Here is a 28,000-nt window from a genome sequence, read left to right as displayed (position 1 = left end):
ATTATGTGGGAAAGGCTGCATGATGGAGAATATTCTGGAAGGTCCAAGTACAAGAGGTCAACCTCAGCCCAATGTCACATTGCAGAACACAATTCACCCGGCTGTAAAAAGTGGGGATGGCATGTTAAATGTGTAGAGAAGTGGGGTTTTTTTTTTTCTAACTGCATTGCTGCACTTCAGCACACTGACCTCTCGTGTGAGAGTGAGAAAGAGACAGTAAAAAAGAGAGAGAGAGAGAGAGAGAGAGAGAGAGAGAGAGAGAGTGGGTGTCTTTTATAGGATGTTGGCCAATAAGACGTTTTATGTATCTATGAGGCTCCAAGGCCATGTTGGCTTTTCACGGTTTAGAAACACCGTGAACAGAATTAGAGGATAATGTCGCTGCAACGCACGAGCGGCTGGGAATCGTCCATTAAGATGACTACATGACCTGAGCACTTCGGGCTTTCAATTCCGACAAAGTGCGAATGGGCAAAAAGCTTTCGATGCGGGCACTTAACTTCGATCCCACACAATGCAGCCTCTTTCACACACCACCGTGTGCTGTGTTTTTCTTAAAGGACGATTTAAGAAGCAGCACCTTTGCTGCCTCACATCTACTGTCTCTTTCAATTATCTGCAGGGAGTAATGCCACTCCATCAACTTTGTGCTATCGATTTCAGTGAATCATGTCAAACATTTGGGCGGATACCCTTTTTCTGGAACGTCCCAAACTTTTATCATAGTATTTTTAAGACCACCTTTTTTGACATTGTCAGGTTGGCACAAAAGTATATTCATGAACCCAAATGACATGTCCGTGCAAAATCTGAATAGATAAAAGGAATCAAAGTCACGAATCAACATTAATTAATTAACATAAAATGTATAAATGTCAGTTTAATCTGATAAAACACCCCCAACTTCCTCATTTCCTACGACAATGTGTGGTATTGTTTGTCTAACCAGGTTTCAATGTCCAAATTTAACTGTATAACAACTCATAATGATTTACATAATGATGACCTCATCATCTTTGACACTGGCAAGATGTCACTCTTTGTGAGCAAAATACGCTGCGTGAGCTATACAGAGACTCCTGCAAGTTCAACTGGAACCCTTTTAGGGGACGACTAACTCTACAAGACACACTGTGCGGCATGACGTTTTTCCCATACGCACGTGTGTGCTGACAAATAGCTACCACAGGGAAAATACCAAATAGGAAAAAATAGAAAGATGGAGTATGTGTTTGATTAGCAGTATAAATGGCAGCTTTGTTATATTTCAGCCAGACCAGTACACCTCATTCTATAATATGCTTTTCTGTGATAGTTAGTTTATGTTAAATCACATAAAAACACCAAAACTAACAATGAATGTATTTAACACAAATCATCGTATAGTCAAAGCCTGATTTATCTTATTCCTCTGTGCCAGAGAGCTAAAAACACATTCATAGGCCGCATCCCTTCATTTGGCGACATGTTCCTTTATCGTGATGAACATAGGCGCTGTGGTTTATTCCACATGCAGTGTCTTGGTGCCCAAAATGACCTGCTAGTGAACTGAATCTGCTACAAATGGTCCTCAACAGATGCTCCCGTTTGAGTAAAGTTGGCTGAAAGCTACAGAGCACCTGTTTTGGGAAATTCCTTTTAAGAAAGTAAAAATGCATATATTTAAAGATTTATGTCTTTGGCAGGAACAAATGGGGCTGGGATTGAGTGCCACAGACCTGAACGTATTTAGACTGACCTTAAACTGTTGGTTTTGGTCTTTTCAAGGTTTTTGTTGACGATGATAAAAATACAGAATATAATACCAGCAATATATATTCATAAAAAAATTATAAAACTATATTTAGGAACATTTACCATGTAAGAACAACATACACTATTAACACATAATTAAGGTTTTGAAACGAGTGTCACTACTTGTGTCAGCGGGCCCCTCTATCACACAGGGCTACGAGATTCCATAATAATGCAGGACCCAGTTTTACTTTGAATGGATGCAAATTTCCTAAAAGATTTACAATTGATCGAATAAAAAAATTATAACAACAACTCAAAACAACATACACACAGTAAGCCAGGGGCCTTTTGGGGCTCAAGGGGGTAAGGGGCAAGTTAGTCATTGCAGCCTTAGATTCGCTTTTTAAACCGTATCTGTATCTCCTTACACAAATACTGAAATGACTCACACCACGTTTCACCATACACTGGAGTCGTCTCGATGCCAGCCTACGAATAACGACTTTGAACGAGTACACGATAATCTTCTTTTACAGTTCGGACCATTCACAATGTAAGATAATAAACTACTTCAAATAAAGGGATTATATTTTCAAACAAAGCTTTTTTTTATATTTCATTTTAGACTCCTCAGCAGTAAAAGTGGAGGCCGCGACCATAAAGCCAACGCAGGGGAGTTCATTGACCTGGAGGTGAGCTACGAGCTCACGCTGGTGAGCAGTCAGCGTTTTACTCACTGCTAGGGAACTCCATAAACGCCCGTTCACGCGGGTTATTGCCCTCTCCCTCGTAGCCCATTGTAGTCATCATATTCAGCAGCAATCGCACTCTTGTGTCATCGCATGCAGAGGAGGGGAGGTGGCGAGAGGTGTGCGGTATATATACAGGGAAGAGCCTCGGTCCCAGACACCTTGCTTTTCCCTCAGCTTGCCTCAGCATCTCTGCTCTCGCTCCTCCACACGCCTCCAACACCGCAGCAAAGAATGGCCTTCGCCGGAAAATGGGAAACAGAGAACCAGGAGGGGTACGAGGCTTTCTGCAAGCTGCTGGGTGAGACAGACCGAATCTGGAACTCTTGCCTTTCACGTCACTATTTCTGTCCTCTGTGATTGTCTAGACTGACATTCGCTTTTACAAACTCACACTACTCTTGTTTTCCCGCACTCTAGGTATCCCCGATGAGATCATTGAGAAGGGCCGTGACTACAAGCTGATCACAGAGGTCACACAGGACGGGGATAACTTTTCCTGGACCCAGATTTACCCCACCAACGCCTCGGTCACCAACAAGTTCACCATCGACAAGGAGTGCGACATGGAGACCATCGGAGGAAAGAAATTCAAGGTACAGGAGGCAGAAGATCCAGAGTTTCTTCTTAAACCCTACTTAATCTTATGTTTCCACCTGTGGGAGGCACATATAGGGAAGGAATAATGAACGTACCCTGGTTCCCTGACTGATTCTAACCTTTGTGTTTTCAGGCCACCGTGCACATGGAGGCAGGCAAGCTGAGCGTGGCCTTCCCCAACTACCACCACACCTCTGAGATCAGCGGCGGCAAGCTCATCGAGGTAAACACACGCACTTGGGCTTTAAGCACTGACAAGCTAGCGCGGTGACAACAGCTATTACACTCAACACCCCGCAGGGATCATTAGAGTCATTAATGTTATACTCCTGCAGTCGGGGGGGTCGGTATCAGTAGCAGTTCTGTCTCACGTTTAACCTTTAAAACCAGCGTCAGCGCGAGATAACTCACTACAATCTTTCCAAGTGCTATTTATGTGCATCTCCGTGTGTTTCCATCCCAATTTTATGCTTTTGAGAGGTTTTCAAGAATTCATTTTTCAATTCTTAGAAAGGGAGGAAAACTTAGAAGCTGAAATGCATACAGTTATTACCAGAGAAAGTATTCTGGAAGCTATTCATATGCTGTTTACATTTGTACAAGCAAAACAATCTCTTTTGATTTTATATGAATTTGAAGTAAAACAAGACACATATATAACATACTCCTTGTTTTAATAAAGTACCACTTCTTCTGTCTCTCTCTAGACCTCCAAAGCCGGCTCCGTAGTGCTGAAGAGAACCAGCAAGAAGATCTAACCTTTGACCTCTTGAGCAGTTACAACGGAGACCTCAGCTACTACTGCAACGAATAAACAATAAATACAAAAATATCATACAAACATGAACCGGTGTCTCCGTCTACACTTTGTAGTGTTTCTGTGCGTCCTATTGAAGTTCCATACTTGTAAGGATAATAATCCTTATTCACAAATTTGAGACAGCAATGGCCATTTATTAATGATCGGATACAAGCATAATTTATAATCATAAGCCAGCAGGTAATGTCGCCTGGAGTTTAGTTTGTAAACAGCATTTTCACAACCATATTGTGGAGATTGTTATTGTTAGTTATTTCTTTATGTCATAACCACTTTCAAATAGTGTTTTGAGATTTAATTTCCACATTTATTCAGGTTACTCTCATCTGTTGGATGGGGTGACTGCTCTACATTATTTACCTAGTGATCAATTTTGTGTATTTGGCTCCATATTGTCACCGTGGTAACTGGAGGTCAGTCAGAGTTGATGGGTGTCGCGACTCAGTTAGTCGAAATGCATGGTTTTTGCTTTAATTTGATTAATTAATCAATTTAAGAACGCTTTACACTCACAGACCACAAACGTGAACAATAGACTGCTTGTCACAGCCGCAGTAATGACACAGTCCAGAAAACACGGATGACGTGGGAGTGAGACAGCATGTGTGCACACAATAGTGAGAGATGTTTCATTACAGCAGGTGCACAGCGATGCTCAGTTAACCTGCATTGGACACATTGGTGTGAGACACTGTTTGTCGCTGTAAAGTTTAAACAGAGACTTCAGCCTGCGGCGCACTTCATTCACTTCACCGATGCCTTAATGTGTTCTTGCGATTGAAAAGCTCCGACCTGCTGCGAGACGCAGAACTTTGCAGGAGGCGTGACGGCCACTTCACACAGGCTACCTGTTCTCCCTCCCCACTTGTCAAACACCCTCGGCTTCCCATAGTGGGCCCATTAGTTTTTTGGAGTGCGGTTTTGAGGCTTCAAGTTCGGCCATCTTGGATTTTGGTAATCGACATCTTGGTTTTTTGCAACCAGTGAACAGAAGTGACCAAAATTGGACTGCGGAGGAGGGACTTTTCAGAACAGTAGGTTGGCGCATGATACCGACGCACAAAGTTTCAACACTTAAGTGTCTGCATGAGACGCACCGAGCTTTTCAACTAACTAAACTAGTAAACCCATCCCCATCATTATGAGATGGTCAGAGCAACTGATGTTGTGTAAAGAGGAAGAAAGTCTGCTAAGGATGGGTGTGAGTAGATGTTGGAAAGTAAAAAAAAAACAGGAGACTGCTGTTTGCACCAAAAAAAACAGCCAAAGTCCTTTGTTTTGTTACATAACTTCTGTATAACAAACATACTTATCTTACATAAAAAACACACTTATCTGAAACAAAACCTTAATCCTTTCCTAAAGCTAACCAACTTTGTAAAAGCTATTTAAACCTACGTTGGAACTTTATTTTGATGAGACGGTATGCATTTGACCAACGCATGCTGCACTTTCCCTGTGAACACTGAAGTTTATTTTGAAAAGGCACGTGACAAGTGGAAACGATCTAAAACCAAATATGACACAGGATGTCTTCCTCAATCTGAGTGCTGCTCTGCTGCAGTGCACTCAGTGCTGCCACGACTGGATGGAAGTTATATTGCAGCAATACTGGTGATTACTGAGACAGATTTTTGTCTTACTGAGAGGTTAGTGTCTGTTAACCAACCTTCTAGTCTCTCATACTCTTGACAGTCGCATCTTTCTCTCGTCTTCTCTTCTCATTTTCTTTCACACTATCCTTTTCTTTTTCTCTCCTCTGTCCTTTCCTTTCTGCCTGCCGTCTCTTCCTCTCCTGCTTCTGTACTTCCATCGTCTTCCGTCCTCTCCTCTCATGTCCCCTCCTTGTCTCTCCCCACATCTACCCTATTTCTCTGTGGCTTCCAGCCAAGCAAATAATCAGTTAATTAACCAGCTCAGTCCCAGGATCATTGTAGCAGCTCTCAGAGGAGCACTGTAAAGGCTCTTGCGTCTCTAAATTTACAGCTTCATTAAGTGGACCGGAGTAAGGTACAAATCTTTTGAATAAAATTGCCAGACTAGAGCCTCGGTGCATCTGTGTGTGTGTGTGCGTGTGCGTGTGCGTGTGTGTGTGTGTGCGTGTGTGTGTGTGCGTTGGCCTTGACTTGAGAGCCGGTGACTCAATAGCTCCCTAATGAAAACAAAATCTCTGTTTTTTTGCCTCTGAGGTAGCGATTGTTTTGGCGTAATAAGGATACGTCCTCTCTTGCCGGCACCGATGCAATCAAGATGTTACACTCCTGGAAAATTAGGGTTGGAAGGCAACAAGCAAGGTGTCATTTGAGCATGTTTGTGTAGCTCGGCGCTGGTGCAATCACTCTGCAATATCACTTCCTTTGTCCTCGCAGACAAACAGGCCTAATTGGCTATTTCCAAGGCTACTGTTTCTGATTGGCCATTCTGCCTCCTTCTGATTGGTCTCCATCTCGGCAGCCACAAGTGAAGGGAGAATGGCTTGTTAGCGTCTCCATGTTGTGTTTCCCTCTCTCTCCCTCGGAGCCAAGCCACAATATGAACTTTGCATTCCCCCATAAAATACTTCTAAACTTAAAGAGGGTTTCTGTAGTTCGACCTACTTTAGCAACTTGCTAATCACAGTAAACAAAAGCAACAGGATATTTTTGACAATCTGCAGGTTTATTGATGAGGAATTACTAACAGACTAACACAAATTTACACTATTTTTTTTTTATTTAAAGAAGCAGTGTTTACCATAACCACCATAGTCTCTGCATGCTGGGTTTCTTCAGGATGCCTGTTTCCTTCCCCGACAGTCCAAAGACATGCAGCTTAGGTTAATTGGAGACTCTAAATTGCCCACAGGTGTCTGTATAACAGTAAGTGTCCGTCTGTCTGTAGCCCTGTCATAGACACGCAATCTGTCCAGGGTGAACACAGCCGCTAGTCTCCAGCCTCTGCACACCAGCGCCAGGGTAAGGGGGTACAGATAATGGATAGGTTAATGCAGGGATCACTGATAGGCGGGCCGCGATCCGAGTCCGGAACCGACCTGAACCTAAAACCGATAGATAATTGAGAATTATTACATTTTGACGGAGCGCATCTATTTTAACCGGCGCAGCTTTTATAGCTTTTGCGGCACTCGTTCAGCGGTCCAGGAAACACACCGACCAACAACATGGTCTAACATTTACACAACGTTGTAAATCACATAACCTGATGCTACTCAGCCAATCAAATACGTGTATTCTGATAAGCTTCCCGACTCAAGTGAGATTTACACACAAAGGGAGACGGGGCGAGAGTAGTCGGAGGATAATATGTGAGTCAGAAGTTATTTTACATGGTGTTCTCCAAAAAGAGAAAAGTGGACAATGAGACCAGAGCCTTTAACCAAGAATGGACGGACTCTTATATGTCAATTCCTCCTCGACAGTTCCAAACCAGTGTGTCGAATATGTTCAGAGACCGTGGCGATTATTAAAAGTGGCAATGTGAAGCGCCACTACGAGACACAGCACAACTCTTTAAACAAAGCAAACCTACCCACTCAAATCTGAAATTCAGATAAAGAAAATAAAGCTAAGAGCCCAATATGATCAGAATCCTAATGCCGTGTTCACACCAAACTGCGTTCACACCAAACGCGACGCGAATGATTCGCACCGCGTTTGGTGTGAACGCACCATAACACATGAATTCACTGTCCAACAATGCTGTAAACAAAGGGGGGAATGAGGCTGAAACAAGTGGTTTCAATAACCACGGACACAACGTTAGACCTTGCACACAAATTTCTCTTATTAGAAGATGAGAATAAAATAAAATCGTGGCTTTTTTGGGTGACATCACTTCCCGCCTGAATGAACTGAATTTAAAGCTGCAGGGCAAAGACGATTCACTTCAATTCATTTTTCTATTTTAAGATGCACATTTCTTACAAGCTTTCTGTTATGTCATTTATTCTTCAATGCAGTCATTATTTTTCTGGAAATGAGAGATCATTTACTTATTATTAGATTATGTATTATTTATAATTCATCCAGTTCAATTTGAAAACTGACAATAAATATTGTTGAGATACTATTTAATTGAACTTTCTTTATTTGATTTGACAGTCAGTTGTTGACTACATACAGAATACAACTGTTGGCTAATTCAATATATATATGAGACTAAATCATAGCGCAAGTTAGACATTATTGTGATGTTCCGGACCTTTGCATGAGGAAATTCTCTCTCACTGGACCTCGTTGAATTGTAATTGAATACCCCTGAGTTAAAGTTTTTTATTTACTCCCCCAGATTTAAAATAAAAAACGTCGGCCAATAAAACCACGCCGTGGTCGATTGAGGAAGTACAGACATTCCATTGCTTTGTTGCCAATTTAAGGATCCAGCGAGAGAACAGCAGTTTGTGCAGCATTGAAGATGATGTCATGTCAGTTTCACTATGACGTCACGATGACGATGGTAATATCTGCAGTGGAGAAAAGTACCGGTTACCAAAAGCGAGTTGAGTCGAGACATATCATGCAGTGGAAATTTGACATAACTAGCTCGTCATGCTAAACCCGGTTCTTTGCCAAATATTGTCACTACATTGACGTTTACTCCGGCAAGGTGTGCATCTGCTGCTGCCATCGCTCTGCTCTGACGCACCCTAAAACCTGCTTTGAGTCCCCTGTGCCTGGATCCAGTGCTACCTTTACTCCTTCACAACACGTAACCTCTGCACGGAGTTCCTGTTCCTCTCTGTGATCTAGCGGGGATAAGTGAGGGATCGAGACAATAATAAAAACTAGAAAGAGCGAGAGAGAGAGGAAGTACGCTGGGTAGGATAATGAAGGGGTGACAACAGCACATTAGGCATTAATAACCTGGAATTACCGGTGATAACCATGGTAACACTGGCAATTTGATGGAAGTTCTCCTGTCTCGGTGACAGGTGGTTGGTGCGACTGGATGGAGAAGGTAAACTTGTGTGTGCGCGCCGCTCGATTTAGTGTTAATTGCGTGCATTTTCAGCCTATAGCCATAGCCGGTAACAAAGAACCCCCTGCTTTTCTCTCACCATGCTTCTATTATTTCATTGTTGCTGTTCTATTAGATATTCCCATTTGTGGTGGAGTTCATTGTATGTTCAAAGGGGGCTGTACCCGAGCAAAGCACACATTTAAGTGCAGCATCTCAGCGTTTATTTCTTCACAGGTCCACGTCCACACAATTTAGGATACATTTTAAAGCACAGTTTGAGGTATGTGCTCGGCAGATTGTCTGAAAGCCCCTAACCATACACGTTTCTGACAACACAACTCTTTACAACACAATGTTGGTTTCCTAACCAGGAAGTCGGCCAGGTCTGTGTTAAGATTACCACAAGAGAATAATACTGTATGTCTGTTTCTGGAAAGCTCTTTCAGCACCGAAACACACAGGGCTGTTTTCAAGTGAACCCACATCGGAGAGTATTTTTTGAAAAGCTGGTGTAGAAGTAAGGCCAAAGTGGAAAAAAGATATGCTTTTTTAAAAGTTGACCCGTATTATTGTGAATACAGGTCAGTACAAGCCCCCCAACCCAACAACCCCACATCTACACCACAGCTTTTAACCACAAAGCCTCCTCCACATCTGACCCTAAGCTGTTGGCAGCACAGAACCTTTGCTATCTTGGCTCTTGGACTGTGCAAAAACCCTCCCTCTAAATAATAGAGGAGCCCCCCCCGCCAATTGCTCATTCAAAGGCAACATTTTTATTATTTCTTTTAGCTTTTGGAGCTCTGCAACTCCTTCCTATGTCTCACCACGTCTTCTATATCCGTGCTCTTGCTCAGCTGATATTCTAACCTTTCCTTGGAAATTGTTAAAGCACTTTGGTCAGCTTGTGTTGGCTTTTTAAATAAAATGGCTTGACTTGACTAGAGCCCAATGATGGATTGATGACCTGTGCAGACTGTGGCCCGACTTTAACCCAGAGTATTGGATGAGATCCAACCAGCCCACTGCAAACCTGAAGGATAAGCATTCTAGTGAATAAATGGACAGATGGATTAAAACCTAGTGAAACAAAGGGGTGTCATTTATTTACAACATCACCAATGAGATTTTATAATGTGATGATAATAATAAATATTCTAATGCCTTTTTTCAGTGGGCTGGCAGTAGACCTAGAATAAAGGAGTGTACTGTCAACATGACTGTTCTTTGCTGGCACAATTCAGCCCTTCATTCACTACATTATGCAACCATACATTGAGTTATACATTCAATGAGGCTTTCAGTTCTGCAAAGAGTTCTGCATTCACTCCTACAATCAGTCCTACAGCATAGCCCTGCATGAATCTTCTTGCTAACAGTCCTGCACTCAGTCCGCCACAAAGAGTGATGGGGTAGAGTATGGATGAAAACAAATACATATCACAAAAGACACAATCTTTTTTAATATCAGAATGATACAGATTAAATATAAACACCCTTGATTTTATGGGGACATTTGGGTGGAGGGAGTTGGTAGAGACACTTCGTAGAGGGTCACTGTTGCAATGACGACTCGGGGATCAAACCCTGTATCCGATTTATCCTTCTGTGCACATGACAGATTAATTTACCAATGAGATTCTGCACGATTTGAGTAGAAGAGACCCTGGTGTGTAGGCCCTATATCGTATAAACTCAAACCATTGGTCTCCTTTCTTGTCAGCCAGCTAGCAGTCCTCTATTCATCCATCTAGAGAGGCTGACTCCTCGTGCCCTGTGGCCCAGAACAGGGTCTCTCTCCAGGGGACAGTAGCCAGCTTTGTTCCCCTATCATGCCTCGCATTCCCCAGACCTGCCCCGGTTCCCTTAGATGCCTACTCCGTGGGCATTAGGAGCAGCCAGCCAGCCTGCCAGCCGGGGATCCAACATCTAGCCGGTCAGCCATACATTCAACCATTCATACGTTGGAGCGGCTGACTTCTTGTACCCCCCTGGCCCAGAACAACGCCTCTCTCTGGGGGACAGTAGTCAGCATTGTCACCCCCCCCTCATGCCTCACATTCCCCAGACGTGCCCTGGGTCCCCCCTCAAGGCACAGGGCACTGGGAGGGGCACGGGCCTCTCTACGCCCCCGTTTCCCTTTCTCTCTCTGATATTATCGCTCTTTTAGACCCCCACCGCCATTACATCTCTTTTTTTTCCTAAAGATATTCTCTCCCCAGCCCTAAGCTTATGCTCTTTTTCTCCCACTAAGCCATAAAACTGACAGTTAACAACCTTATCTCGCCTCTCTGAATCTCTTTCATTCTCCTCCACTCCCACACACTCTGTATCGCTCTTCTTTTCTCAAAATCCTCACCTCTCTAATTCAGTTTTGCTTAGTTGAGTGTAATCAGAGTGCCTATATAATACCTATGGTTACATATTCCTACACTTATTCTCCCTGACTCCATTTTTCAACTTTTTCTCATGCTCTGAAACATTCCAAGTTTTCCACCTGAAGTCAGCTCTCCAAACTGTTCTATAACGCAGCCTCAGCACCAGCCACCGGCTCTCCGCCTTTGAGCTGCTGGCTCAACGCAAAACACACAAAAAAACCTGATCCAGCGCCAGCGGCTGTCTGTACCTACAGCCCACTTCTATTCAGCCAGGAGAAGGGTGGGGGCGTAGGCCATAATTAAAGATGGCGTCCTTGCCGCCGCACAATGGCTCTGCACAGAGAAGGCTTTTATTGCGTGTATTTTTCTCAACGGGAGAGTGGGCAGTCTACCCTCTGTGAGCATTTAATTGGTTTAACAGCTGGAGGAGAGGTGGAGGGGGGGACCTGTCCAATGGAGGAGAGGAAACAAAGGCATGGAAGAAATAAAGTGCGAGTCACCAGGATTTTAAATTTGTTGGGTCTGATGTTGATAAATTTATCAGCGGCAGACTGATTTTAGATATCGTGCATCAGAGTGGAGTGAATGATTTGCAGGCCTGTCACCTCCCATCTGCGTTCGTTACGATCCAAGTCGTTGGCAGGTAACATTTTCCCTGCAGCATTATAGGGATATTATTATCTTTTAGAAAATATGCAGAGATTAAGAAGAGCGAGGCAGTGCCTTTTTTTTAAAGGATTTTTAAAAACATACAGTACCTTCCACCCACTTGTGAGGCTGTGAATGTGTGTGTGTGTGTGTGTGTGTGTGTGTGTGTGTGTGTGTGTGTGTGTGTGTGTGTGATTGGAATTGCTCGGTGTTTAGTGTGTGTGTGAATGCTGACAAGTGTCTTTGTCTGGCCTCTGCCAATAAATGAAAACTGGAGCAGAGCCTCGGGGCAAGGTGAGGCCACATGTTCCTCTGGAGGATTCCACTAATGGAGATCCACTGTTGGGTTGCAGGACCCCCCCCCCCCCCCCGCCAGGGGCCACGGTTGGGGATTAAAAATGTAATCCATTGCACACATTACCAATTGCAATTCGGGGTGCAAGTGGCCACAGTTCTCTACTTTTTTAATATCCCTTCATTTTGCATCCACCTCAATGTTGTTATCGGAATGTTCTTACAGATATGCTGTTCCGCTCCCTGGAAAGATGATGGGATTATACCTTAAAACCATTGCTGATTTATGGACCTAAATTCAAAAGAAGACATTTTTTACAATGCAGTCATCCATAAATATGTTGAGTATTGGCAGCCTGGAAAGAAACAGTTGCATTCGCTTTTAAAGCCAAATAAAAATGACCCTTAATAATGTGGCAGTCATAACGTTTAAAGTCTACACGTACACGCGCCTTTGCAGGACAAGGGTGGGGTCTCATCCACTATTTATATGGTAGTGCCAGGTAGATTTCTACATCCCTGATGTGGCTAAACAAAACGAACAAGCACTAAACATCTCAGTATCATAGAGGTTTCAGCTACTCGAAAAATGAATCAGTTACAGCGCATCTTACTCAGCGTAATGAGTGAAATGCAGAGCATTCAATAGTAAGTCAACTCAAGCAGAACTGATTGCAGGCAGAGTTTAGGGATTGTTCAAGGCAAATCAATACACATTTTGGGGGTGAAATTTAGAGTGCGCTCAGTGTTCAGTGCTCTTTAACCCAACTCACAATAAAGGAAAGGAAGCAATAAAGGAGCGTCATATTACTTAAATTCTTTACCACTGAGGGGCTGTCACAAAGCCTGCCGGTAGGTGACGTTTCAGGCACAACTGCTCCTCGTCAGACTGAAGTGGACAATGCATGGCTTCATCTTAGATACACTCATGATACATTCACATGATGCGATCGCGTGAACCGAGTGTCATAGTAACATAGAAATAGCATATATCGCAAGGACTCTATATAAGCGTTCACATGAATGGCTCGAAAGTCGCCATCAAGTATGGGAATATACTTAAGAGTCGCCTCTTATTTACCTATACGAGGTGCACTATTAGCAACCAAGGACCAACAGTAAAGACACTATACAGAGGATATAACTGAGGAGTAGTGGGTTTAGGGAGTCACAACAAGGGGCGAATGTCCATTTCTTCGGTGAGGCCGCTTGGATGACATAGTCTCTAAAGTGTACATCCAGAATAGTTTACGTTTGAAGAGAAGAGTGTTAATTTGCTCAAATGATAAACACACACACCATCAGATGAACACACATTTCTATTCCTTTTGTATGTTCAGTGTTACACTTACTACTTATGTACAGTACAGCGGATAAAATAAGTATTGAACGCATCACCATTCTTCTCAGTAAATATATTTCTAAAGGTGCTATTGACATGAACTTTTCACCAGATGTTGGTAACAACCCAAGTAATCCATACATACAAAGAAATCCAAACAAATTAGTTCAGAAATTAAGTTATGTGTAAAAAAATGGAATGATACAGGGAAAAAGTATTGAACACGCTGACTGAAATTGATTTAATACTTCGTACAAAAGCCTTTGCTGGTAATGACGGCTTCAAGACGCCTCCTGTATGGAGAAACTAGTCGCATGCATTGCTCAGCTGTGATTTTGGCCCATTGTTCCAAACAAACAGACTTCAAATCTTGAAGATTCCGTGGGCCTCTTCTATGAACTCTGATCTTCAGTTCTTTCCATAGATTTTGTATTGAATTCAAGTCAGGTGATCATCTGGGCCTTCTATCAGCTTTATTTTATTTCTCTGAAACCAGTTGAGAGTTTCCTTTGCTGTGTGAAATGTCCACCCTCGTTTCATCTTCATCATCCTGGTAGATGGGAGCAGATTTTTATCAAGAATGTCTCGGTAAATTTTTCCATTCATCCTTCCTTCAATCATATGAAGTTTGCCAGTGCCGTATGCTGAAACACAGCCCCACACCATGATGCTCCCACCTCCAAACTTCACTGTTGGTATGGTGTTTTTGGGGTGATGTGCAGTGCCATTTCACCTCCAAACATGGTGTGTATTATGGCATCCAAAGAGTTCAAACTTGGTCTCATCTGACCAGACTGTATTCCCCAGTATTTCACAGGCTTGTCTAAATGTGCAGCAAACTTTAAACGAGCTTCAACATGCTTTTTCTTCAGCAGTGGAGTCTTGCGTGGTGAGCGTGCATACAGGCCACGGCGGTTGAGTGCATTACTTATTGTTTTCTTTGAAACTATTGTACCTGCTAATTCCAGGTCTTTCTGAAGCTCTCCACAAGTGGTCCTTGGCTCTTGGACGACTCTTCTGATAATTATTTTCACTCCTCTGTCAGAAATCTTGCGAGGAGCACCTGGTCGTGGCCGGTTTATGGTGAAATGATGTTCTTTCCACTTCCGGATTATGGCCCCAACAGTGCTCAATTGGTTTCAGAGAAATAAAATAAAGCTGCTAGAAGGCCCAGATGATCACCTGACTTGAATTCAATACAAAATCTATGGAAAGAACTGAAGATCAGAGTTCATAGAAGAGGCCCACGGAATCTTCAAGATTTGAAGTCTGTTTGTTTGGAAGAATAGGCCAAAATCACACCTGAGCAATGCATGCGACTAGTTTCTCCATACAGGAGGCGTCTTGAAGCCATCATTACCAGCAAAGGATTTTGTACGAAGTATTAAATCAATTTCAGTCAGCGTGTTCAATACTTTTTCCCTGTGTCATTCCATTTTTTTACACATAACTTAATTTCTGAACTAATTTGTTTGGATTTCTTTGTATGTATGGATTAGTTCGGTTGTTACCGACATCTGGTGAAAAGTTCATGTCAATAGCACCTTTAGAAATATATTTACTGAGAAAAATGGTGACGCGTTCAATACTTATTTTACCCGCTGTATGTGTTGTATCTGTTTTTGTATAATGTTTTATACTCAAATAAAGCAAACACAAAGATATTGTAATTTAAACAAAAACCTATTATATATATATATATATATATATATATATAGACATACATTCTATGCCACTGCTCCCAAAGCTAACCTGTGGCCCTTTTGTTGCTAAAGCTCTGATTACTCATTGAACAACTGTGCACACATTTGCCTGTGTGAGGAGTTAGCTTGGATAGTGGGACATTTAAGTTTTGCATTTTGAATGGCATTGATAAAAAAAAGTGTGAATTAAAACTGCAATCTGTTAAGCAGGTAATGTGCTTGTATTTCATGAGTACATGAGTACATGAGTTACAGGTTGTGGTCATTGTATCTTAAGTACCAACACTAGTGTGTAAACAACTGAGAAAAATGCTATAATGGCAAATACTTTCCCCATGTGTGGGTGATTAGAATGCCTTGCGAGCGAAACTACTGCCTGGGTTCCACAGGACTCAGAAACGTAGGAGGGGGGCAGGTGAACAATGCACCCTCACCAACATGCTTCTGAGGTTTTTTTGGGGGGGACTTTCAAGCACTCTGGTTGTGTCAGGTTAGAGAAACAACTGGAGGCTTGGGTCACCCACTCTCTCTTGTATACCCTGTCCTGCCAATCTTCCCAGCTGTTCCCACTTTCCTCATCAGCCCAGCAGTCACCTGGCCCTTCCCAGCTCACCCCTCACCTGCATCTCATTCTATCATCAGCACTGCAGCACTTATACCAGTATCCCACATTCACACTGTTTCTTTCTGGCAGTCTTGAGTATTCGACTCAAGTATATTTCTTTGGGTACACACACACACAAAGCGCCCTACGTATATCTTGTCATTTAGTACATAAAGTTCTCACTATCTCCTGTTTTTTTGTCTTACAAGCACATTACCACTAAACATAAGAGGGTTTATACGCTCCACAATACCCCCACGTTCTCTTCAGAGTGCCTATTCATCAGCACTATATCCATCATGATATGCCCACCTTGTTTCTATCAAATGTGAGCTTTAGTGGAGGCCTAATGGGCAAGGTGGGAGGGTATATGGATGGAAAGATAGGTGGTAAACACGTGTGATGCGTTGAGAGGGGGGACTTCCCACAGCTACACCCCAGAGACAGAAAAGCTTATTTCACACTTCATTTCATTCTAATACCCAGAACAACAGCACAGGAAAACACACTTATATACACACACACATGCAAACAAACATCTCTTTAATATATTCCAAATGTGGGTAAGCACACACACGCAAGCACATGAACTTATAAACACCATGCATTTCCACGTATGAACATGGGTCCATGCACACATTAGTCCGTCACCCACACACTTAATAATGTAGAGGGGTTGGGAAGAAGGGAATAATAGATTATAGAGAGAGTAATGAAATAAGGTTAAAACCCAGAAGCATGATCATGTTCTAGCAAAGAGTGTGTGTGTATACGAGATCCTGTGTTGAGTTAATCTCTAAATAAAAGTGTTTGTGTGGGCTGAAAAAAACAATCACTGCTCATGAACTGTAAATGCATTCTGTTGCAATTCTATAAAGGATTCTTCTGAGGTATTGATTGCCAATCGACACAGTCAAATTAAATGTGAGCAAAACAATGGCTATTCAAAGGGTGAAAGGGTGCTCCTTCGAAATCTGGTGCGGACCAAACAACGGAACTCGGTTCCGCCGGAAAACGTGGGTTTCGATTTGCTTCAAACTGCACCAGAGCTGGCATCGCTTTGGGTGATCCGACCCAGATATAAGAAATTAACCAAATAACGGTGCATTGTGGATTGAAGGTGATCGGAGACTTTTATCGCGTACGGGATCAACATTGTGTCAGGTAGTAGCAGACGTGAAAAATATCTCTTGGACAAGCCATGGACAAATGAGGTGAAAGCCCCCACTGAAATATAGCCAGACAATGACATAACACTTCTGAAATATTTGATTGGTAGAAACTCCAAAGCAAAACCAGAAAACACTGAAGTGTCCAATATAGGCACGACTGTGACCAAGTGGCGAGCAGGGCCGTCCTTCAATCAGAGGGTCAGCGGTTCAATCCCCGGCTCTGCTAGTTGCATGTCGATGTGTCCTTGAGCAAGACACTTAACCCCAAAAATTGCTCCCGTAGCTGTGCCTACGGTGTAGAATCTGAATTGTGAGTCACTTTGGATGAAAGTGTCTAATAAATGCAACGCTAGCATTTGTTTACAAAATGTTTACAATGTGTGGTGCGCTTGACAAAGAGCAGTGTGGTTAGTGTGAACACCAACCAATGTAGCAACCAATGTAGCAACTCCACCCGATTCACACACAGTTCACGGAACTATAGGTGTGAAGGCACCCCGAATTTTGTTCATCAGCACAATGCTATTTAAAGTGAGAAAATGCTAGCTGGAATAAATGCTAGTTTCAAGAATTTGGTATGACTGTTAATAATCAAAACCTGTTTAAAATGTGAGTAGCCTTGTCTTTACTTTGTATACTTGGTTGAATTGTACTTCTCTTAATTTTCAGGTTGGTTTGGTGTATTCCGAGCTAGTCATGTTTGAACTTTGTGTACTAGGGATACTTGTTATTTGGAAGGAGATAGAGGTTTTAAAAATGTTACGTTTCTGTGTAAAATCCTGTGGAGCTAACATTAGCAGAGTACGTTAGCACATAATTAACTAGCGTAAGCACTTCTGTGCTATGCTAGCTACTGAGGGTAGTGTTAGCTACTTAGCAAAGCTCATCTGCTCATTGTTTCAAATTACTCTTTCTCACTGCACAACATTTTTCAATATTTGGTGGTGTGAAATGTATATTATGTTTACTATATTTTAATGCAAGGAATAAAATATTTAGCATGCTCAAACATTAGCAACACATATGTGGAGGTGGCCACAATAAGCCACATGAATACTACTATACAGTTCAAGGGTCAACAGCAGTCTGAACTTGACTTGGCTCCGACTTGTTGACTTTCCTAACTAGTCCGAATAAATAACTGCACAGGTCCTGAGTAAATCCTGCTATGTGAGTGATCAAATTATTGCAAAGGCAGAGATTATCAGTAAACGCAGAAAAAACGAGATTACAACGAGGTGCAGTGGAGGAGGACAGGGGGATGTGAAAAACACAAACAACAAATATTTGCTACCCGGTCAGTGGAGACCAGATCTGGCCTTTGATAGGGGCCCTCCTTTTACAGTCGATTACAAATACCAGATTAAAATGTTGTTATCGTAGTGCATTCACACGCTTCCTCTCATTGGTTGCCTCAGCTGTGACAGGTCTGTTTGTCAGACCAAAAGATTATCACTATATTAGACAGAAATACAAAGATACACACACAGTAACACACACTTGCTCCTATCACTAGCAGTGTGTGCATATATATATATTATATATATATATATATATAGGCTACACATGTACATACCATAATGATGTGATCCTAAGTCAATACTCTCTTGTCTGTGCGCGAACGTACACGTCTGTGCGTGTGTGTGCATGTGTGTTTAGTGAACCAATCCGATAATTGCATTGAGCGATTGGAGCTGACACCTTGCACTTTTCATGTTATCAGTCATTAGTGAGAGTGCAGAGCATTATGGGTGTTGTAACCCCTCTCTCTACACACACACACACACACACACATACACAAAATCCATCCCTGCCTGTCACATTTCATTCATTCATCCATTGTTGACAATATAAAGGGACACATTTAAACTCGATTTCACAGCTCGGTCTGATTGGATATTGTTTATTTGTGTGGTTTTGCATATCACATGTAAACACAGCCACAACATGAGCTAAAGTGTTTTGCATCTATCCGCCCATTAGATAGTGAGTGTACTGGTAGTGCCGGCGGGGTCAGGGTGTCCCCCCGGTCAGGGGGTCACCAAAATTCCGCTCCTACTAAAGTCCAACAACCATCCGGCTCTGTTGTGTAGTAGTAATACTCTCAAACTCTTTTTAGAATGATTTTCTAAAACGTTTCTACGTACAAACCTGTGGAGCTAACATTAGCATGTATACTAACTGTATAAACATGCTGCTTTAGCAACAGTGTGTAAAGACCTACCCGGCTTTAAAGCAACAGTGTTGTTCCTCAATTTCATTGTCTTCTGTCTCGATCTCCAGGTGATGTGGTGGTTCACTTTTATACTGTGATCTGTAGGCTTTAGCTTCTACCGTTATCTTTTTCACTTGTGTTTGCTGGTGAATCAGTTTGACATCCTGGTGAATTATATTCACATAAAGGAACAGTGGCTGATGGAAAAATACACAGATTTACAATTTATGTCGCTGACATTTTTTGAATTTTGATGGAAACAACTTGTGAGGCTGTGAGATGATAGTATTAGATGCACACACACAGAAAACGTGGGTTAGGCCAAATTAAACTAATTACCTAAAACATCCCATTTGATGAGCTGGTTATTGGGCAGCTATTTTTTGGGGGCAGCATTGGAGTATATAAGTGTAATAGAGATATACCAATCACCAATCAATTATTAATGAATCCCCTGATCTTCACTGGAGTAACATGAATAAAGATAAAATGAAATAAATAAATAAATCCCCTTTTGGGTGGAACTTTAGACTGCTAATTTGAATATTCTTGGTTCTCGATTCTGTAGCACCATGACATCACCGCCAACACTTTCTGAATGCAGCAGTTTGTTGCACCTCAGACCACAGACACACTACGTATCAGTAAACTTCCATCAGACATCTGCAGATGTTTATATCTTCAAATCATTTGTTTGAAACTTCAACGACGCCATGTCATCTGAGTTTACAGAAGAGTGGGTAACTGCATCCTCCGGGAAAGAGCGAGGTAAGAGCCTCAAGTTACAGCTAATAGTCGTCCTGGAAACTTATCTGGACTGTGGTCCTATGCTGTGACTAGCTAGAAATTGTATTTACTTTGACATAACAATACAAAAGCCTTTAATAACTTTAAGTGATCAACAAAAACACAGTGTCCCCATTATTTTCAACATATCAGGATATAAATATAATTACTACACATTGACAGGTCCCAACACTTTCAGCCAGATGTGCAACATTACTCATACTTAGTATTAGTAACTAAATGCGCTGGTGTTGCAGGATCACCCATGGAAAAGGACATCAGCATCTCCGCTGACCCCCGCAGCAAGGTGCAGGTGGGTGTCGGTGTGAGGAAGAGGAGGGCTGGCGATGATGGCGAGATGTCCGGAAAACGGATAAGATGTAGCAACCTCATCAACCCCACTGAACAACACTGTGAGGTGTCAGTGGAGGATACCAGGGTCCGGAGCGGCAAGAGAAAGCCCAGAGAAAAGACACCAGTGGATCCCACGTGATCTCCCCAGAGGATCCTCCCATGGTGGCAAATAAAAATAAAAAGGTTGGTGATGATGGTGAGGCACCTGGAAAGAAGATGAGGTCTAGCACCTACTTTAGCGCTACTGGGTCCAGCTTTGAAGTGAAGGAGGATGTGAGCGCTGACGATGTAAGCCACAACATCAGCACCTTAGCCGAGGAGGAGAACATCTATATGATGTCCTCCTCAAACACAAGCAGAGGTAAGCTGATGTTACGATGTGAGGGTTCTGGGACTGAGGATGTCGCATGTGTACAGATTGTAAAGCCCTCTGAGGCAAAATTTGTGATTTGTGATTTTGTGACAAAAATAAATTGAATTGAATTGAATGGCGGGAGAGAAAATTGCATGAAATATTTAGAAAGCTGAAGCTTCACGTTAAGGTTAGGACACAATATCAGGGCAGTTGAAACAGAAGAATGTAGGTTTACGAATATAAAAGTAATTAAAAATCTTTCAAAAAAAATCTTTGTGTTTAGCTGATTTCGAGAACAAGTACCATCAGCTCGGTCCGATCGGCGCCGGAGGCTTCGGCTCAGTGTAAGCCGACTATCTACCAGTAAGTCTTAGAAGCACATGCTGACACACTCATACCTTTCACTGATTGTCAGGAAGCAACCAAACCAACTAAATCACTCGTACCTCTACCCGTGCAGGTGGCCATCAAACACATTCCCAGCAAGGACGTGATGGGTGAACGAGTGGTGCGTAATCTAAACTGATGTTGAACACCAACTGTTGAAATGAAAACTTAAACCTGAATGTTTAAAAATGTCTTTCACAGACAAGCTACCACTGTTACAGCTGCTCATAATTGAGCCGTCCCTTCAAAACGACATTCAGTGTTTTTCAAGTTCACAGTAGCTGGCTAGTTCACACAGGGTAAATGAACTAGTTCACGTTCCAGCGTATTTAAACGAGATTCATAATCCCAAAATATAAACTAGTTTGCATTGACATCTTCCTACTTTCAGTTCACCACCAACCGAAAAAAATGAGCACTACACTGATATTCATATATTGCCATTTATACTTGCATTATCAAATACGTTGCTACTTCTCAAAGCTGTTGCAACAGGTCATTTACCTCTTGGTATGTACGCATTTATTTTCTGTAGGCTTGCAATGGGAGACTTTATGACATCATTCTTGAGGTAGCCTTCATGCTGAAAGCTGCAGATCTACCAGGATCAGTTGGACAATCTGCTGCAGTGTCCCTTTTGGACTGGTACACGCTGGGCCAGGAGTTAATACTGGTCATGGAAAAACCAAACCTCTCAAAGAACCTCTTCAGGTATCGTCAAGCCCACAGAGGATCCCTGGATGAACGTGAAGCAAAGGTACGGAACATGGGGAGGATTTCCTGAATATGTTGGTTTGATTTAGTCCAACGCTAGAAAATGACATGTTGCTTATTTACTTTGGTATATGTTTACCATAATTTACACACGTTATGTCGTTAACAATATGCTGTTCAAGAGACTTTTCCATTCTATCAAGAAGAAAACTCTGCCTTACAGTCCAGTTCTGTCCCTGTCTCAGATGATCCTGAGGCAGGTGGTGGACGCAGCCATCAACATGCACTCAAAGGGCGTCTTTCACCGGGACATCAAGTTACAAAATGTCCTGATTCACCTCAAAGCTGATGTACCAAGAGTTTGAGTGATCGACTTTGGCTGTGGCATCTTCTCCACGGAGCTGCCTTACTATTCCTTCAGTGGTAAGATATCTGGCATCTGCTATTCACTCATCTCTGATGATGACTTTCATGTTGAAACAAAGTTGCTCCTTTTCCTCTTTCTTTCTTTTTCCTCCATCTCTTTGTCTGTTTCCTCCCATTCCTCTGTCGCTGTGTGTACCAGGTACCACTGCGTACGCCCCTCCAGAGTGGTTTGACAGTCAGAGATACTGGGCCCGCCCCACCACTGTTTGGCAGCTGGGCGCGCTCTTCTATTCATTGCCGAGTGGAAGTGAGCATTTCACCACCACGGCCTTCATCCGAAACTGCATTAAAATCGACAGTGCACTGTCCACAGGTAAGACAAACGCACGGTTTCATGCAAGGAAGTGTTAACGATGAAAGCAAATCAGTTCTTCAGATTTAATATGTCTTTGATGGGATCACTGCAGCTGTCCACTTGATAATTTGACGTCTTGCTTTCTGTCTTGCTTTTCAGAGGTAAAGACGTTGCTGCACATGTGTCTGGCCAGAGACCCAAAGAAGCGTGCCACTCTGGAGGAGCTACAGCTCAGCCCAGCCCTCAGAGAACCCCATCCTTCACCTGTCCAAGGCCTGGGCTCTTTCTCATTTCCAGATACTGTGCCTCCTCGTCTAATCGCTCCACGATATTTGGGCTTGTGAACCGGAAATAGAGCTCAGGCAAGACCTAGAGATAGGCTGCACCCACCAGCCTCATTCTCAGACTCAAGACAGAATCACATCTCTATAGTGCAGGAAAGAGCATTTTTTAATATGGTCCTTTAGCATTATTGACTATTTCTGCTTTGGGTCCTGTTAACTCTGTAGTTTCTGTTCCCGTTGAGATACACTTAAGCCCCCCTCACATCTGTCTGCTGTGTTCGCCGTACTGGATCCACCCCCTCAAATGTGCCTGTGAAACTGGTCAATAATGACTGGGAGGGATATGGACAAAAAACAACAACAAAAAGGACCTATTTCAAGTGGACCTATCGACAGTAACAACATTGGATCTTTTCCCACCTTTGGATCCTGTTGAAGCTCCGGCCGTTCGTGTCTCTCTACCGGGTCTTCTTCCCAATTTCCTTATGGGTTTGGGATTTTGGGAGTTGTTCCTCGTCCTCTTCGAGAGCTTGGGCTAGTTCAGGAACCATTGCTCTTGAAGGTTACAACACTGTATCTTATATTAAATGACTTTGAGTTGCTTGCTTCTGGTGTTTATTTTTGGTAAAGCTGTGTGAGAGCGAAATGTCTCTAATGGCAACTCTGACTTAAACCAGAATAAAAATGTGAACGTCATATCATAAGCCTCTAAAAAGCATTCCAACTGACACAACATGTTAGAATAAGAGCTTTCAATGAAAGCCAAGTCTTCTGAATCAGCAACCATGAACTGGAGAGTGAAAGAGGTCAACAGCTGAATATTATCAAAGTATTCCAGGCTTTATGACCCTGTCTATTTAACGGCTTCCTAACCACAAGGCATTATAGACAGGTAACAAATAGTCACTCAACCTACATCTACTTCTCACAATTGCCATATATAATACAGTATTTTCTACGTATTCAATTAGCATAAATACACCGGACATCAGTGTGTTCATTTCTGTAATTTTCACTCTTTAAATATGTTTTGGAAATTGAATTTAAGTTTCTTGAAAGAGAGCAAACTCTGAATAAATGAATGTAAAAAGAACCATCTCGGAACTGGACCTGAACCTTGAGTTGCACACAAAAACTCAAACAGCTCAAAACCATTATTTTGTCTGGAGGCTCCTGTGACAGAACACCAGTCTGTGCAGAGGAAATCCATTATTCAATTAACATATATACTACCTTTCCATTGTTTAGATTGACGCTGAACTGAACAAAAATGGGTTCAAATGCCATAATGAACCAGAATTACTGCCCCATCATGGAGTGCATATTTTGTCAGCTATTTTTAGATTTAGTCTTAAACATAGACTGTATATGAGAAGTGGACGTAGTCATCCTGATGTCATATGTGGAATGCGAAGGAGTGACTTAGTGATGTCGGATACGGCTCTGGTAGCGGCAGCGGCCTGTCAATCACAGTGAGCAAGCCCCAAAGCAGACTCCACTTTATGGTCTATTTTACTCTAAACGGACCACAACCTATATCAGTGTCCTGTGAGGAGCTACTGGCAGCTATGGGCGTGGCTTAGGTGTGTGGGAGATGAGACAGATAGACGATTGATCGTTCGAAACAACAATGGCGTCTCCAGAAGAGGTTAGCGTGGATGCTGCAATAGCCTCCGTTTTAATTAATTGAAAGAAGAGCAAAGAATGGCACAGAAGGCTCCATAGAAAAGACGTTTTCCCTCTTCTGACTGTCCTCGACGAGAGCTTGATTGACAGATGGTTCATCCAATCACCTGCCATGTTTAAGTGACTGCCATTTTCCTAACAGTTTCCAATGACAGCTTGTCAGATGGTTCTGTGTAACACCATCTGGCAGGTCAGGTTAGCAAGTGTCCTCTATTTTAAGATTAGAAGTCATGGGTTCACAGCACATATTAGTTCATCCTCATGGCACAATGAGTGTTTACCAATTCATCCGAAATTTGTTGAGACACTTTACTTAAAACCACAAATGTGAACCTTGTAGTGGTGATGGGGAAACATTGTGGGAATCACCAAAACATTAGGAGTCATCTTCTGGGGAACATGAATGTCTAGTAGATTTCGAGATATTTTGCAAGATAAGCAAAAAATTTGACCTGCTGGTGGCGTCAGAGGAAAAGTTAGAGGATCATTAAAGTCTTTAGGATTCATCCTCTGGGCACAATGAATGTCTGTGACTAACTTCATGGGAATCCATCCCGAAATTGTCAATGTATTTTGCATGAAAACAAAAATGTGAAACTCGTGGTGGCTCTTGAGGAAAAGAGTCACCAAAATCATATAGGATTCTTCTGGGGACCACGATTGTGTGTACATAAGTTCACGGCAATCCATTCAATAGTTACATTGCCATCCCTAGAGCCATGCTAATGGTTTGGCTAAAACACTACAATAGTATAAGGTTGAAACAGAAACTGATCGTGTTATATCAGGTTGCATTTTTACTTTTGAACACCCCCATTTCCTCCCTCACTAAAAGCATTTTGTCTGTCGATTCCACCTTTCATCCCGAAGAAACATTCAACATTTCTTTTGAGAGTTCCAACCATTCCCAGCTAAAATGTTTACAGACACTCAAATGAACACATGAAATCTAGGCTTTGCTGCCTACCACTCACACACAAAACCTCCCATTTGGGTTTGTTTAGGGTCACAGAGATACCTCCTCAGATCGAGTGCAAGCCATCTGGTGCTACATTCACCACGCCATGGACTCATATGGAGTGTGTGTTCATGCATGTGTGTGTGTGTGTGTGTGTGTGTGTATGTATGAGTTTGTTTCGTAGGGGTGGGGGAGCATCGGGCATGTGGCCCCACCCAGGTTACCTTCACTGCGTGCGGTGGTCTGGAACCTATAGATCACTGCACCCCCACAGACACACACACTGTCACACACACAGTGTCATACACACACACACTTCTGGGACGACAACTCAAGATCCCTTTTGGAGTGTGTGATGGTTAGCTGCGTTAAGAGGATGGTGAGGGCAGTGGGGGACTATATGGGTGGAGATGATAGAGTGTGGTGGTGAGATGGAGCAGGGAGAGGAGGGCGGCTAAGGGTAAAATGATGGCTCAGGGCAATGAAGATGGAGTGGTGGCTGAGGTGAAGAGGTGCAGCGAGGCGGTGATGCAGAGTTTAAAGCTGGATTTTCTCCCGTGCACCCGTATGATATGCGCGGCAACCTCTGAAACGCGAGCTGCATTCTACCGGCTGAAATCATTCTGTTTCATGCTCACTGCTGCCTGTGATGACTTACTCATTGAAGAAGTCATAGAACATCACAGTCCAACGTCAGGCTCACATGGGACAGATCGTATAAAGATGTTTGGCTGTGTTTTTTCCCAACTCAACAAACATTTATGGCTTCACATTCTTTAACAAACCTATAGTAATCTACTATCAGGGATTGCAGGAGCTCAGCGTGTCGGAGGATCCATGCATGTGACAAGAAAATAAAAATCAATCGAGAAAATCCTGTTAGTGACAGCTGTGGGCGCAAACAGCAATCCAGCAGAACAGGACAACCCACCCCAGGGATATTTCCAATGGTGTATTAAAAAGCCGAAGTAGTCAATATTTTCATAACGAGGATTAAAATGAATAGTGTAATGGGAATGTTGTCCGAATCATTCAGACTGGACGTGAAACAGACTTTACCCAGCCAGCTCCAGGTACAAAGTCTTCGTAATGTCCAATTGAATATCATGCGTATAGCTCGGAGTCATTGCCCGGAGAATTCACGGCAGGTGTGTTGATCACGTTTCTATCATGCGACTGGCACAAACCCTGAGGAAACTCCGAGGGTGAAGAAGGGAACACGAACACGAAAATCTCAACGGTGTCGAGATTCGGGGAACATTCTGTCGGTAAGGGCTGACGCCAAAATCGTCAGAAATTTAAGGAACGGCAAGAGACTGTTGTTTATGACCACATTACGTACAGCCTCCGTGACCGTGGTGAAATCCGCGTCATGTCCTGCCTCCTGCAAACTCTACCCAGGCTCCACTCCCTGTCTAAACAAAACTTCCAGAATTTCCATTGGGTGAGAATACGTCCCCCTGACACCAACAATCTCCTGTTGTGGGCTACATGTGCGAAAGGGAAACTTGATTCTCCGCACATTGTCCGGAGTTCATATGAGAAAATTACTTTTATTTGGTCTCCTCGGATCTACAGAGCTTTTTATCACCTTTCAGCGATTCTTTTGGTTTTCCAGCTTGCATATTCAACTCTCATCAACCTTGTTTCCGGCTGCAGTTGGCAGCTTTTTGGGGTATCTTCACCTGCCCAGCAGCAGCTGGCAGTCAACTTTGGCAATTAGCTAGCTGGTCAACATGGTGGGGTTTTAAGCAGCCAAGAGCCAGATACAGAACTGATGAGTTTTATATTGGACTTACATGAATCAAGTCATAAACAGAAATATGTCTCCAGATAACACTTCTAAAGCTGCTTGATGCATGTGCTGGATCTGCATGCTAACACATTTAAAACAACTTCACAAGGTGATAATATGTTACATGCGGCATGTACAGCTTGTTCTAGTGCCCCCTAGTGACAAAAAATGAACTAATGATTAACAAATTTTAAAAAACTGGAAGCATGTACAGAATTCAAGCTAGCACAAAGGCGCTGACATGTGCAACTGCTGCAAAATGAGCTCACAAAGACTTGAAACTAGAGATTGAGACCATAAACTCATGTTTACAATGTTTACTGAGGGACTAAATCAAGAGTCATTTTCTCATAGACTTCTATACAATCTGACTTCTTTTTGCAACCAGAGGAGTCGCCCTCTGCTCGCCATTTGAAAGAATTTACTTCGATTTACTATGTTATTGAAAGGTTACAAAATTTGAAAACCAACAGTGTTCAAAAGGTTTTATACGAGGAGATTGTAGTTTGGTTCTGCTTTTTTCATTTTTTATTGTGGATTACAGACTTTTCTGATTGTTGTATTGCTTTAAAATGCTTCGTATGTCATACTTTATTAAGTATGAACAAAACATGTCTGCTTATTGGCTGTAAGTTTTATGGAATTATATCTAAATGGTTTCAATGTCGAAAGGAATCGGCTAAGGTGGTTCGGGCATCTAATTAGGATGCCTCCTGGACGCCTCCCACTGGAGGTTTTC

At 42.6% G+C, this 28,000-nt stretch overlaps 1 protein-coding gene and 1 pseudogene across 1 annotated transcript; both read left to right on the top strand.

The window, feature by feature from the left end:
- The first annotated feature begins 2,720 nt into the window (after nt 1–2,720).
- fabp6 (fatty acid binding protein 6, ileal (gastrotropin)) lies at nt 2,721–3,844 on the top strand. Its single transcript, XM_076078342.1, has 4 exons — nt 2,721–2,787; nt 2,907–3,082; nt 3,220–3,309; nt 3,794–3,844. Exons 1-4 carry the CDS (start codon nt 2,721–2,723, stop codon nt 3,842–3,844), a joined length of 384 nt encoding a protein of 127 aa, XP_075934457.1.
- A 16,733-nt stretch (nt 3,845–20,577) lies between these two features.
- LOC142934169 (serine/threonine-protein kinase pim-2-like) lies at nt 20,578–22,882 on the top strand (annotated as a pseudogene).
- The last annotated feature ends 5,118 nt before the right edge of the window (nt 22,883–28,000 follow it).

This window comes from Anarhichas minor, unplaced genomic scaffold, assembly GCF_050575085.1.
Source record: "Anarhichas minor isolate MPS153535 unplaced genomic scaffold, ASM5057508v1 ptg000006l, whole genome shotgun sequence".
Lineage (NCBI taxonomy): Eukaryota > Metazoa > Chordata > Actinopteri > Perciformes > Anarhichadidae > Anarhichas > Anarhichas minor.
This window is presented reverse-complemented; position numbering and strand designations above follow the sequence as displayed.

Coding starts and splice junctions, on each gene's coding strand:
- fabp6 (XM_076078342.1), top strand. CDS start 2,721: ATGGCCTTCGCCGGAAAATGGGAAACAGAGAACCAGGAGGGGTACGAG. Junction 2,788..2,906: donor GGCTTTCTGCAAGCTGCTGG/GTGAGACAGACC, acceptor CCCGCACTCTAG/GTATCCCCGATGAGATCATT. Junction 3,310..3,793: donor GCGGCGGCAAGCTCATCGAG/GTAAACACACGC, acceptor GTCTCTCTCTAG/ACCTCCAAAGCCGGCTCCGT.